The sequence below is a fragment of the Wolffia australiana genome, chromosome 5, assembly GCF_029677425.1.
Source record: "Wolffia australiana isolate 7733 chromosome 5, ASM2967742v1".
In the NCBI taxonomy this organism is placed as follows: Eukaryota; Viridiplantae; Streptophyta; class Magnoliopsida; order Alismatales; family Araceae; genus Wolffia; species Wolffia australiana.
In genome coordinates, this window is record NC_135839.1 from 10,883,156 (window position 1) to 10,898,570 (window position 15,415).

Consider the following 15,415-nt stretch of genomic DNA (forward strand, 5'->3'; position numbering starts at 1 on the left):
TCTTCCTCTCTCACTCTGTCCCTCTCACATTATCTCCCTATTTCTCGTCCTTTCTCCTGCTCTCACTCTCTCTGGCTTGTTCTATCTCTCTCTCTCTCTTTCTCTCACCCTATATCCAGCTCTTACTCTCTTCCTCTCTCCCCCTCATTATTTATCCCTCTCTCTCTTGCCCTCTCTCGTTCTCTCTCTCTCTCTCACCCCCTCCCCCCCCTCACTTATCCTCTCTCTCTCAATCTCTCTCCCTTTCTCCTTCTCTCACTCTCCCCCTCTGTCCATCTCATTCTCTATCACTTTCTCTCACCCTCTCTCTCCCTCCCTATTTTTCTCACCCTCTCCTCCTCCCATTCTCCATATCTCACTCTCCCCCTCTCTCTGTCTCATTCTCTATCAGTTTCTCTAACCATCTGTCTCCTTCCCTATTTTTCTCACCCTCTCTCCCTATTTTTCTTGCATTCTCTCTCTCTCTCTCTCTCTCTCTCTCTCTCTCACACACACACCCTCTCTACTTTTCTCCCTCTCACAATCTCCCATCTCTCTCTCTCCTGTTCTTGTTGGGTTCGAGGTCCTTGATGAAAAGCTAGAACAATGTTCAGTGGAAGACTGAAATGGAATCAAAATGTCATCTACAAAATGATGAATTAAATCACCTGGGCACATATCACATTTGTGATTTCTTGGATCCTTGGTTGGGTCATGTTGAGCTGCTCAGTTGTGCAGCATCTAGACATATCAACATGGTCATGGATCATTGTCTCTCCTCCTTCACCTTGACAAGCCTCCTTCATGCTCTATCGTCCTCATTATGCCATCCCAATCGTAATGAGAATGGAGAGGAGCTAAAGGGGAAATGGAGAAGAAGGGGAAGATCCCTGAACAATTATGGCCGAGGTGAATTCCATTCAAGGCCTTCACCTATTTATACTAAATGGGTTTAAGTATATCTTAATTATATCTCATGAAGTCTTCAATACCATTTGTATGTGACTGATAGTAATAAATATCCTGTTATTTTTAGTAATAATTTCACATAATTATGTGCATATATTCACTAAAATTATCATAAATACATGTTCTTAATGGTTAAAATCATTTATTGCACTTTTAGAATGAATTCTAATTTTTCATGATTTTATGGTATTTTACCATAATTTTCTGGCATTAATTTCATGATAAAATAATTTTCTATGTCAGAAAGTATTTATTTAGATTTATTTAAATATTTTAAGAGGTTTATTATATTTTAATATTTTATGGATTTTTTTAAAATTTAGTTCACAAAAAATAAATCTGTAAGTCAGAAATTATAACTTTGAATTTATTTAAATATTTTTAATGAATCCATTTTTCTGCTTGTCATAAAATTCTGAGGAGAGAGAAAATTGGATGGCTTAGATTACTCTAAAGTAAAACAATGATATCTCATGACCTAGAAATTCGAAGAATAGTTCTACCTTTCCCCATCTATCTTGGATTAAAAATTAGGACCCCATATCTTGATGGAAATATGTGGCCGGGAAGCCTATCACACATTCCACATCTCGTTCCCTGTTCATTAATAGAACATATTCATTATAGTGCACATGCGATTCTTATAATGAAGTCCATGAATACATGATCGGGGTTAGTGAATTATGATGAGATAGTAATACGGAGATCACTAGTCGTTAAGCATATATTCTAAAAATTTCTATTCGAAGGATATATGAGAAGGATGTCAAAGTATCCTGATCGAATAGCACTATCTAGCCTCACTCATATGATGAGTATGGTCGGTCCCGTAGCCATTAGTGTGGATACACTAAGGATAGATATTGGGTGATCTTTAGTGGAAAGAGTCCACTGAATTGATCTGTACGAATCATTGAATGATATTATACCAAACTGTCAATTAGGTTGATTCACGTCATGGTTGCGTAAGTGGTCCTTAGACCTGAGACACCACAGACGTCTTGTGGATGGACGTTTGTACTTTGACTATGGCCAACGAGTGTATAATCATGGAATTCCAAACGGTCTTAGTTCAGGTACATCAAGAAATTCTTGAAGATGATTAAGTGGTCAAGATGGGATCGCCCACCCTCGATATAAGAGGTGATAGCTCAAGGAAGATGATGTGATGAAGTCCTTGGCCAAGGTAGTGAAATATCGGAGAAGAGTTCTCCAATGATTTACGAATGCATCAGTACTAATTCAGATGACTGATTAGGGTTTGACAATTGACCATACTACTGGGGGACCATATCACCAACAACATCAAAGGATGCCATCAACCACCTCGAGCAGCCCGAGCCGATGTCCGCCACCTGATGCTCAAGTATACGGCCTAACAACGGGTCGTGATCATTTTATTTATTTTTGTATTTTCATGTTTGTATTTTCATTTTGAATTGGAGATGGGCCTTTCGTGTTTGGGCCTCGTCCAATGTGTATGTTTTCATTCACGTTCATTAAGGGAAGGCCGCTCGTCACGAGACGGCTCCTTCCCGATTGGCCCAATAGGGCATGTCCCTACACTATAAAAAGGGAGGCATGCCCAAGGAAAGCCTTGGAGTTGATTGAATTTGAAAGGTTTGTTCAGTTGGCTCCTGCCTTCCTCCCCTTTGGAGTAGGTGGGAGCCAACTATGAAGGGGGCGCTGTAACAAGATCAAGAATTGGATTTTCTTTAGAGTAGATCGTGGGTTTTGTTGGCCACATCCTCCGTCCATGTCGTAGATTACCCGTGGAGGAACCGTCACCGACAACCCCTTTGTAGCTGTTCATCAAGTTTTTGATCAAGAAAATCCAATTCTTGATCTTGTTATGGTCCAAGAACGCACCAAGATTTCAATTCTTGGATCAACCTTGGGCTCACCATTGCCATCTTTGTCACCGATTCCCTGCGCTGTCACCATCATCGTCATCTAGCTGATCTTCGCCGCTGGATCTCTTCTTGCACGTTCTTGTGCACCGACGCCCACCGCCAGCCCTCACCACCTGCACACACCCACACCTCAAGGGGGACGCAATCCTGCATACGTCTCTGCACCTCCTCGTTGTCCTCGCCTGCACGCCATTACGCATGCTTGCGCATTCTGTGCTTTTGCGCACATGCCGCCACTTGCGCCCGCGTTAGGCACGCTGCCACACACCAAGTGCTAGCGTGTGTGCTCCTTGCTTGGCCCCGCACCAACGTTTGCGTGCGCCGCCGCCCCATGCCTTGGTGCGTGCTTTCAGGGCATCCAAACACAGACACACGTGATTACTCCTTTTGGGGTGACATGGTTATCTGCTGACATATTTGTGCTCACCAAGTCTTCCTCGTGTCCGTTCGCCACTCACCATTGACTCGAAGCCAACCATTCTGGTTACACTGGAGCCTCATTTCCTCTATGGCCACATACATCGGGCTTAGTCCAACAGGTTCTATTGTTATCCCCACATTCGCAGTTAAAGTTACTCCTTTCAGTACCATTGATCTGTGTTACAATTGCCATCGAAGTCATTTCACTTGTGATCGGAATTAGCCACTCTTTTGTGAGAGTTAGGATAAATCTATTGTGGTACGACTAATCCTTATCGATAGAGGATTGGACGCCTTCGGGTATTGATAACACCCCTCTCCTTAGTCATCTAATTGGTCCAAAGGGATGTTGAGGAGTCCGATTCTTCGAACTTGTCGGTACTGCTGAGTATTACCATAGAATTTTAAATAATGTTCATAATCATACACGCATCATTGCCTGAAATTTTCATCCCCTTTGTGATGTAACATGTGCCGCTCGATCCCAGGCGTACTGTGTTACATGACATACCCTAAGTCGTCCAAGGATAGTCAAGTGAATGAGGGATTATACGTACACATTAACCAATGACGAACAGGTTCCAAGAGTGAGTCAATACACACTCCTTGGTATCTTCTAGAACGCGAGGTGTAGCTTGGCACCCCACGTGTAAGAGACTCAACCTAATCTATAAGTTGTATCGATTGGGTTAACGCGATCCGACATTAATTAATCTATAAGTTGATATAGTTAATTAATTTGTAAGGCCAATAAAGGTTATTCTGCTGTTGGAGTCGTTAACTAGACTGATACATGGGCTTCGAGGGTCACATGCAAATGGTCTCTTGGACGTCGAAAGATATACTTAAGTTTGGGGGTTTTTATAAAAAATACCCACTTAGTATAAATAGGGGAAGGCCCTGAACAAAATTCACCCAGGCCTAAATTGTTCAGGGGCCTTTCCCATTCTTCTCCCTTCTCCCAACACCCACTCTCCATCCCTGATGCAATCACAAACAATGTAACTACGACGATGGAGATTGAACGGGGCTCATCAACGAGGAGGAGATTCGACGTGACGAGGATCTCATAGATACATCTAAAGGCTGCACACTTGAGCAGCTTGACTCATCTCGCTTCGAGATCCAAGAAATAAAGGATGTGATCCGTACAAAGGTACTTCGCTTCATGGTTTTATCTCGTATGATTTCACAAAAAGTCTTCCGCTGCGTGTCATTTTGATTTCTTCATTCAGATCTAGGCCTCTATAAGCCAGCATATCCTTGTAAAAAAACTTGACCTTGGATTTTTTCCTAAATATGATTAGGTTAATTACTTGTTCATTCAAAATCTCCTTTTGGTATATCTCGTTTTGCCCATTCAAGAGCAGACTAAAGGAGTGATATTCAGATCAAGACACGCGAAGAAAATATACGAATGGGTTCGTTGAGCACGTGATTATGTGGTTAAGGTGATGTTTCATCTTTTTCTAACTCAGATTTTTTTCATTTTTTCTTGGTTATCATATCGGGTGGCCTAGGTTTCCACCATCACACACATCACCTTCAACTCTGCCACTTGTCGACTTGTATCTGACTCCATCTCCGTAGCTCCAGCAATGGAAAAATTATCATAGCTTGCCCTTGCTTTGACATTCGTTGGCGCATATGTGCCATCATCTCCACTCCACTCATATCCATCTCCGTCTGCCATCACTCGACTCTACAAAAGTGTTGCCTAAGGTATTTTAAATTATAATTAAGTAGTATTTTTATATTATAAAGGTATATTTATATTATTCTATAAAATCTGAATAAATAAGGTTGAATAGGATTAATATTTTCTGACCTACCTATAATTATTTTTAATTATTTTCCCTAGTTTTATTTATTTAAAACAAATTTCAATCTTATAATAAATAGAAATAAAAATTAAAGATAATATTAGCTCAATACTTCCTCCCAAAGGATTCAACCCTTATTTGGTTTATGCTGATGAGGAAATTTTTGCATAAACCAAAAACCTAAAGGACACATTGAACCCTAATTTATGGTTTATTAATAATACATATTGTCAAATAATCTTGATTGTCGTTCCAAATTAGTTAACTATATCATCCTATGGAGTAACAAATGTCAAATCAATTTTTGTTGAGTTGCCTCCTCTTATGGCGAGGGCAAATGATCCCATCTTGACAATTTAATCATCTTCATGAACTTCTTGATGCACCCAAGCTAAGATTATTTAGAATCCCATGATTATAAACTTGTAGTCCATAATCAAAGTACAATTGTTAATCAACAATACGTCTTTGGTGTCTCAAGTCCAAAGACCACTTATACAACCATGACATGAATTAACCTAATTGGTAGTTTGGTATGTTGGGTTGTATAAACATTTACTTAGATGAACAAATTAAACTGGTCCACAGCATAATACTTTAACAACATTGCAACGCAATCATTAAAAACATGAAATGAAGACCCTGTGCACATAACGCATCTGTCATTTCTTGGATCCTCAAGTGAGACGAGTCAAGCTGCTCAAGTGTGCAGCTTCAAGACTTTTCCACATGATCCTTGGCACATCAAATATCCTCCACCTTGGTGAGCTCTATTCAGCCTCCCTCGTCGTCATTACGCCGTCCCAGTTACATTAGGAATGGAGAGGAGTAATGTGGATAAGGGAGAAGGGAAAGGCCCTTAAGAATTCTGGCAGGGGTGAATTTTCTTCAGGGCCTTCCCCTATTTATATAAAGTGGGTATTTTTCATAAAAACCCGCAAAACATAAGTATATCTTGCGACGTCCAAAAGACTATTTGCGTGTGACCCTTTAAGCTCATGTATTAGTCTAGTTAATGACTCCAGCGGCAGAATAACCTTTATTCACCTTACAATTTAATTAACTATATCAGCATATAGATTAATTAATGTCAGATCCATTTCACCCAATCGATAGGTCGAGTCTCCAACACGTGGGGTGCCAAGCTACACCTCGTGTTCTAGAAGATAGAAAGGAGTGTGTATCGACTCACTCATGGAACCTGTTCATCATTGGTTTTCGTGTAATTATAATCCCCCATTCACTTGACACTCCTTGGACGACTTAGGGTATAATCAGCTATCAAACCCTTATTGCTCATCCAAATCAGTACTAATGCGTTTGGAAATCATCGGGGAATTATTCTCAGATATTTCACTGCCTTGGCCAAGGACTTTATAACATCATCTTCCTTGAAATACCTTGTCTTATACCGAGAGTGGATGATCCCATCTTGACCACTCAATTTTCTTCGTGAACTTCTTGATGCACCCGAACTAAAACTGTTTAAAATCCCATGATTAGAGACTCGTTGGCCATAGTTTAAGTACAACTGCCCATCCATGAGACATCTTTGGTGTCTCAGGTCTAAGGACCACTTACACAAACATGACGTGAATCAACCCCTCGTTGATAGTTTGGGATAAAACCATTCAAGGATTCATACGGATCAATTCAGTGAACTCTTCCACTAAAGTGCACCCACTATCTATCCTTAGTGTTTCCACACCAATGGCTACGTGATTGGTCATACTCATCATATGAGTAGAAGCTATGTAGTGTTATTCTATCTGGATACTTTGATGTCCTTCTCAAGTATCCTTTGAATAGGAATATTTAGAACACATGCTTAAAGACTAGTGATCAGTGTATTACGATCTCATCATAATTCACTAAGTTTGATCATTTATTCATGAACTTCATTATAAGCATCACACATGCACTTCAATGAATGTGTTCTATTAGTGAACATGGAAAAAGATGTTAATGTGCTATTGACTTGCCAGTCACTTATATTTCTATCAAGAAGATAGACTTAAATTATAATGGTTTTATGAAAACTCTATAAAAGTGTGAAATGTCAATAACTTATAAGGGAGAGATACCCATCCAAGGTTTTTTGAGGCAACTCCATAACTCTTTTTATTCAGTAAGCTCCCCCCCACCTCATGTGATTGTAATGGTGATAAGATCCTCACATATCTGTGGCAATACTGGTCAAGAAGAAGATGAGATTTGACATGCTAAGAATCAAGTGATGTCTAGAGGGAGAGGGATCTGTGTAGTTTGATACAACTTGATCAAAAAATTGAAATGGCTGTGGATTTGATTCCACACAAGGTGCTATGATCATCGAGTGTTTTGCTTTTTATTTTTTAAATATAAGATTCAACTTGTCTTTAATCGTGGAAGAAGTTTAGCATTGGAAGTTTATCAAGGCAGAAACCAAAAAAGAGATGAACCAATCGTAGAGCTGATGCCAAGGTTTAATGGGTCAAGGAGGTAGTTGAGACCTAGCACATATTAATGCAGGAGTTCTGAAGATAACTTTTTGTTTATCCTGGCAGACCTTCCCCAATTCATATCTTAAAAAGACAAAACCTAGATTATTGTAGTTTAGGGATAACTTTAGGACTAAGTTTTTTAAGACATTATACCTCATGTATAAACTCTTCTCTTTTCTCTGTCTTGGATTTGTTAGCATGCCTTGAGGAGAGAGTAGCAGAAGGAAAATGACTCTGCTCACCTTTACAAGGTGATTGAGGCATTTTCTAATGATCTTTCATCTTAATTACTGTATTTCTGCTATAATGATGGAAAGTACCAAGTGTATGCAACATGAACAAAGACAGGTAAGCCATACGTGATCTTTCAGCACTACAAAATTGTTCTCCCCCACTCTCTTATGATATATATATATATATATATATTGTATCCAACCTACCTCTTACAGCATCCCATTCAGCCATAAAAATACCAATCTTAGATACACCCTCCTCCATCTCCTCTTCTCTTAATCATTTTATTATTATATTCTTCTTAAACTCAAACTTGTTCCAGCGGATTGACACCTTGATTTCTATGAGTCCTATATAAAGTATCCTTAAAGAAATCATAAAGTAATATGCAAAACTTCAAACTATGACACTGTTTATACTACACCCCACATTTAGATTTATCACCAAGGTTCCCTTTTTACTTAGAGGGATCACCCACTACTGTTGGGTAGCCATTTTTTGGTTTCCATTATAAATTTTCATTAATGTTTTATCTTTATGAGATGGAGAAAACATATTTGAAAATAACTTATATCCCACAAAACCATTAAACCAATCATTCAATTTTTTTTAAAGACCATCAAAGTCATAGGTACCCTAAGGTTAATCATTTCCTTGAAATTAAACAAAAACACTTTATAGTGCAAAAAATGGCATAGTGAATGGGTTATCCCTTTCCATTCCCCTTTTATTCAGAATAAAGATAATATTGAAGATAAAAGAAAATTATGCTGATGAGTTATATTCTAGAAATAATTCACAACAGTAACATGTAAAGTTATAATAAACTTACTAGTAACATGAAATAAAATTGTAAGACACTCACTTAGAAAACCTGGTTCACATATTATTACTAATTTTAATCTATAAAGTCCAAATGAGCATTAAAATATGTTGTCCTCAACAGTTTGAAACTTGGATAGCTCAAGAGATACATTGAATCACAAAAACTCAACATAACAAATGTTTTATGTAACAACCGAAGATATGGCACTGCAATGAGAATCAATGGAGAAAAAATAAAAGTATCCAATAAATGTTTTATATAAGACCAAATTCAGAAATCCACATTATAATAAAATTTATTAGAACCTTCTAACCATCACAGTACAAAACTTTTCGCTAACCAATATAGGCAAATCACACATTCAACATGAGGGCGTACGCTGTGACTTGAATCCTCTTTTTGCACATGTACCTTAGAATTTAGCAAATGTTGCACATTTTGAATTCTGATGAGTTGAGTTTTAACCATCTACAGGCCCAAGAAATTCCTAAAGAATGAGAAAGAACAGGATTAAGAAGTCTTAGACCCTAGAACACCAGAAAGATGGTGAGATAGTACATACAAGGGTCACAAGGGGGGGAGGACAATTTGGCCAATCTATCTAGGGACCAGCTCCTCAAGAAATGCAATCGACTCAAGGTTCACCAGGTCTAAACACAAATACTCTCTCTAATGGCTAATACTATGCCAAAAAAAAGATTTATTTATAGCTTCCGAAGATAATTTAGTTGTTTCCACAAAGAGAGAGACAGAGTTAGGCTCACAGGTTGTGCCGGAAGAAGTCCCAGATCCTCTGCTCCATGTAGATACGGTCGGTGAGGCGGCGTGGCATGTGGCGCTCGTCAGGGAAGAGGAGGAGCTCGTAGGGCTTGCCTGCAGAGATGAGAGCATTGACCAGCCTGGCTGTGTGCCTGAAATGTACGTTCTCATCAATCATCCCATGCACAAGCATCAGCTTCCCCTGCAGCAACCCAACATGGGCCATCACCGAGCTCTCCCGGTACTCCCTTTCCTTCTCCTTTGGTAGACCCATGTACTTCTCTGTGTAAAACGTGTCATACCCGTCCCATGCCGTCACAGGCGCCCCTGCCACAGCACACCTGAACGTCTCCGGGAACCGCGCCACCGTCATCGCCGCCAGATACCCCCCGTAGCTCCACCCGTATATCCCCACCTCACCAGGCCGGGCCAGGCCCAATCTCACCAACCACTCCACCCCGGCCCGCTGGTCCTCCGCATCCACCACCCCCAGTCTGTACTTTCCCTCCCCCTCGAATTTCATCCCCCGCCTCGCCGTCCCTCTGTTGTCCATCTATGAAAAGTTAAATTTAGAATTAGCTTACGTGCAATCAACTAGAAAAAAATTAATAATCTGCTCACCTTCCAGACAAGGAATCCCTTGCTCCTGAAGAACTGAGCTCTCATGTCCACGGTGCTTATCCAAGAGTCACTGACGGTCTGCACACAGGGGCCGCCGTAGACGCTGACCACTGTCTTGTATGGAGGCGGTCCAAAGCGCTCCGCATCAGGCCGGTACAGGGCGCCGTAGAGGTCGCCATTGACGCGTATGATCTCTGGTGGCTGGAAGCGTTGACTGCTGGCGGGGGGCTGTTCATACAGAGTCGTGATGACGGTGCCGTCGCTCAGCGACCTCAGAGCCACGGCTGGCGGAGAGTCAATGGAGTCGTGGACGTCCACGAATTGCTGCATCCCGTGGTCCAGGACCACGGCATGGCGGCCCTTGCCGGGGGTGAGCCGCCGTGGGGCTGGGAGAGGCAAGGCCCAGTCTGGGAAGAGCTCAGCGCAGTAGAGATGGCTCTCCAGTGGCCCATCAGCTGTCCCCGTGAAGTAGACAATCCCAGCCTTGTCGTTGACCCCTGCCACTTGCTCCACCATCCAGTCCCCCTCAGTCAACGGCCCGAGGCAGGCGCCGCTCCGGTCGTGGAGGTACAGGTGGCGGAAACCGGTCTTCTCGCTTGCCCATATGAACCCCCCCGCCCGATTCTCTCTCCCCCACTCCAGCGGCGTGAAGCAATCGTGCAGGTTGACCCACGTCTCATTCTGCTCCACTAGTACCTCTTCCCGTTGACCAGTTCCTGGGTCAAACCTGAGGAGCTTCAGCTGGGTGTGGGCCCGGTTGAGGACCTGGGCCAAGAGCCCGCCGTCAGGTGCCCAGTTGACTCTGGCGAGGTACTCTTCTTCAGGGTCTTCCCCGCAGGTGAGGTCCATCCAGGTGACTTGGCCGCCAGCAGCGGCAACTATGCCGAGCCGGACTGTGACATTTGAGGACCCAGCAAAGGGGTATGCATGGTCCTCCTCGGCGGCACCACCCAAGCTCGGCTTTCCCTGGTGCATAATTCTGAAGAGAGGAACTTTGGACGAGTCAACCTCGGTGAAAGCAATCAGCTTGCTGTCCGGAGACCACCAAAAGCCCGTCTTACGGTCCATTTCCTCCTGCGAGCAAGAACAAAATTTTAGTTTCTAACAAAATAATTATCCAAGTAAATCTCCTAAAAAGAAAACATAGAGGGAGGAGTACCTGTGCAATATACTCCGCGAGCCCATGAGTCTGAAAATATGAAAATCATAGAGTCAAAGGCCTTTTTTCCTCATGAAATTTTTTCGTCAATTATGAATCTAATGATAAAAGGCCAAAGTTTGAGATTGGTCTCATCGGGCCAATCCTGATAGATGATAAAGATTTGAGAAAAACCATGGGTTTGTGTAAGCAGTGAGTCGGCAAAGAAAAAAAAAGCCATGTGATAGATACCAGTCCCAAGAAAAAATTAAATATGCACGCATGGCACTGACAAAAAGCCAGGCAGCTCATTTGAGGAAAAAATTAAACATAAATTCGCTTCGAACGTTTTTTAGTTCACACATTACGTGGTTTATTTCCTTGGGTGACAAATTTAACCTGAAGGCTACGCCATTTTGTTATATTTAGCATTATGTCACGCTGTGGAACCATGCACTGCTCCCCAGGAATCATCATTTGTTAAATACGTTCAATATCTTCGCATTGGATACTGTTTGAAAGGAAACAGCCAACAGCAGCCCAAGTATGTTTTAAAAACCCCAAACAGGAAGGTTGATTTGTTTTTCTGACATGTATGCTCTTTTCCACTTTTATAAAGGATTTTTTTTTGAGGGTGGCACCATAAAACCTATTTTTGCAGAATTATTATTCACATCCTTACGCAGTAAGAAAAAGAATCACCTTTGCATTTCCTCTGGCCCCGAAGGTTAGTTGTTTCTGCTCCCCAGACAAGAGACCATAAACGTGCAACTCGTCATCTTGCACAAACGCAAGCAAGTTTCCATCGGGGGATAAATGAGGGTCGATAATTGGAGAACTAGGACCGGCTGGTAGCTTAATTTCTGATTCAGAACTCCCAATCTCATGCAAAAATACCTGTGGAAAAACATGAAGTATTAAGATACTGCGGAGGCCTTTCTTAATCTGATGTCTAATAACTGAGATGACAGCCGGGTGAACGACAAAGGTTTTAGAAGAAGACAATTAGATAAGTAGATTCGCCGACACAAACATCAAATGCAAAACTGAGTAGTACCCATCCAAGAATTTTCCTAAATACATATGCAATACAACTATGAACATACTCAGATAGCAGTATTCATGAACCTTGATACAAAAGTGCGCAGTTTTCCTTGGAACAATGTTCATACCTGCTTCACCTTGAAATTGAGCGCATTGAGAATCTCCAATCGCAATGACAAATTCAAATGATTCGTAGGTGGCATGCAGAGTTATAAAAAAAAAAAGCAAGATTACGGAAAAACATAGGGATCAGCATATCTAAATCGACTAACGCGATTAAATAAAATTGTCAAGGATCAGAAATCGAACCCCGGCAGGCAGAGGAACTATGATTCCTGGCTTCTCTGACGCAGTTTTAGCCCTCCATTCATAGCGGGTGACGCCGAGGCCCCTCTCCCTCGCTCGCTCTCTTCGCAGCTTCTCCTCTTCAGATAGATTGCCCTCGTCAAGCCCACCACCGCCCGGAGGCCCAAAAACAAGCTCGTGCCGGCCGCTTAACAAATCGAAAGCGTAGATATTACGACGGAGGGAATTATCAGGGCTGAAGAGGTACGTGATCAAGCCATCATCGGGACTGAAGCTGATCGACGAAGGAGCCGCGTATCCAGGCAACGGATGCTGCACGATCTCCTCCACAGGGAAGTCATCAAGGCCGTTAATCTCATCTCTCGCAGGCATCTCGCCGTTGGTCCGTCTCACTTTCTTCTGTTTCCGCTCCTCCAATTCAGCCGCCTCCGATGATGTTGTTTGCATTCCCCGCACAAACACTCCGTCGTATCAATAGATCCGCTCAAGCAGTGGATGAAGATGAAATCAACCAAAAAGAAAACCTAGAAATGCAGTCTTGCAGCCATTCCTGAACGGCGACCTTCCTCTCGATTGAAAGAGCTAGATTTGTCCGTAGTTTTCCCCCATCGCTGGAGAAGAAAAGGCCAAATCAGATCGTCAAAATCATTACCAAGTATGTTAAGAACTGTTTCAGATCAATACGAGTTGAGAAGGAGATGGAGATCTGATCATCCGATCGCAGATTGGCAGTCGGATGTTCTTGCCATGCCGTCGGTCGAGCAGCCGATGACGATCTCAGCGGCGAAAGAAATCGTCCTACGATGATGTCAGCCTATCTCGTCTTTATAGATGTTGTCATCTAGGCACACAGTGACGTGTTCGCGGACGATAGAGAAAAGCGTTCTCGTCATCTAAACCCGTCATCGTGACTGTCCGCGTCTTGACTGACGATTCCGATCTCTTCGTCCACTACTTTATCTGGAAATAGTGAATGGCACGTCCGGGACGTGACGCCCGTGACGTGACGGGACGAATGACGACCCGTGACGAATGGTAACGTGACAAAATATTTGTCACGTCAGCGTCTCGCCACGTGTCTGAGGAAGTTTAAAATTTTCGTCACATTCCCGTCACGCGTCACGGGTTCCACGTTCCGTCACGTCACCGTCACCGTGACGCCTTCCCCGTCACCGGTGACGGAAATAATAATATTTATTTTTATTATGTTAGTAAACATAGTTGAAGCATAATATTATTTATTTTACTATATTATTATTTATGATATTTATTTTTCTATGTTAATCTGTCACGGCGGTCATCCATGACGGACCTGTCGTCACGTCACGCGTCCAGGGTATCCCGTCGACATCGCATCACCAACACATACAGCCCGTCACGTGTCACCGTCACCGTCATGCCCCATGCATTCCGTCACCATCACCGTCACGTGTGATATGACGGATGACATTTGCCAATCCCTATCTAGAAACACCGATCAGATCATGAACGTTAGTTCTGATGAGATCAGTCCTACTGAGCGGATCATGATCTGCGCAATCCGATCGATCAGATTGCTCTAGTCAGCAAATCAACTCAGATCCAACCATTGTGTCGGATTGTATTCAACGATATTGCCCAATGTATTGTTCACCCGTCCTGATACCAACATTGGATTACAGCATCAGGACGAGTGCTGAATCAGATATCTGAAATCACTATTCTGATATCTGTTTTTATCGATATCCGAATGTCGGATCACGATATCAGATATCAGTTGCTACAGTACTGATATCCTATATCGTTTTCCATTTCGATATGGTCATCCGTCGCCCTCTTGGAAGGGATGACGATATAGGATATCAGAGTTGGATATCAGATTTTGATATCCAACATGGAATGTTTGTAAAAATACATTTATTCGTTGAAGTAGTTTGTCGTACAAAGGTTTGGTGAGGAAAATCGTCGGCCAGCAGTAAGCAGAGAATTTTTTAAGTATACTATTACTTTGTTTAATACATACCCCTCAAAAATGTCATATCTGGTTCCAATATCCAGATATCGGATTCCGGTATCTGTGATCCGTCTCGTCCTTAACTGTTCGATATCTGTCCCCATATACGTTTTACACATGACTGTCAGTATCCGTTCGATATCTGATATCTGGTATCAGAAATCGTTCTGTTTTTTCCGGATATTAGAGATCGATTTTCCGATATTGGATATCGGACAGATATCGGAGCGGATATTGCCTAGCCCAATGCTAGGATCAAATTGCCAAAACTAATTAGATTCAAACTGTTTGATCAAGATTGTATCAAATTGTTTGAATTAAATAAATAAAATGAGAGAGCTAACTAAAGAGAGAAAGAGAATGAGAGAGAGATAGCTGAGAGCAAGAAAGAGTGTGTGATTTTACTCATTTTTTGGAATTGTTAAATTTTGATCAAACAGTTTGATTAAAATTTAGATAGAATTTCTAGAACCAAGTGGAACCAATTATTTGTTCAGTCAGAAAAGTTGATTCCATTATTCGGCAACTGCATTCTGTCATGTCATAATAGTCATGATGGAAGACAGGTTTGGGAGATGAATGCCGAATGTTGGACGAATGACAGATGGCATTTTTGGATGGAAGGAATGAGACTGAACTGACTTATGTGATTTAGCACAAATTTCCCTAGAGCAAGGCGTCTCCTAGGAGGTCACCTACTAATGATCTCAATTGAAGGTGTTAAATATCATTATTATGAATTGATTTCACACAATAAAATTTGTGTTACCTCACTTAGTATAGGGATTAAGTAAGGGTCGAACCTTAGTGAGCATAAAAATAGTATTAGATTACGTCTAAATTATGAAAGAAAAGGGAACATGACCAATAGATCTAAGCAAGGGATTTATGAGAATAGGAGAGCAAA

The 15,415-nt window shown here is 41.8% G+C and overlaps 1 protein-coding gene across 1 annotated transcript; it reads right to left on the reverse strand.

Annotated features, from left to right (window-relative positions):
* Positions 1 to 9,332: 9,332 nt before the first annotated feature.
* LOC144703108 (prolyl oligopeptidase family protein) lies at positions 9,333 to 13,318 on the reverse strand. The gene is made up of 6 exons (XM_078575205.1): positions 13,200 to 13,318; positions 12,519 to 13,126; positions 11,868 to 12,062; positions 11,187 to 11,216; positions 10,028 to 11,101; positions 9,333 to 9,959 (listed from the first exon to the last, which is right to left on the reverse strand). The coding sequence occupies exons 2-6, from the start codon at positions 12,960 to 12,962 to the stop codon at positions 9,408 to 9,410; spliced, it is 2,295 nt and encodes a 764-aa protein (XP_078431331.1). The 5' UTR covers positions 12,963 to 13,126; positions 13,200 to 13,318; the 3' UTR covers positions 9,333 to 9,407.
* Positions 13,319 to 15,415: the final 2,097 nt, after the last annotated feature.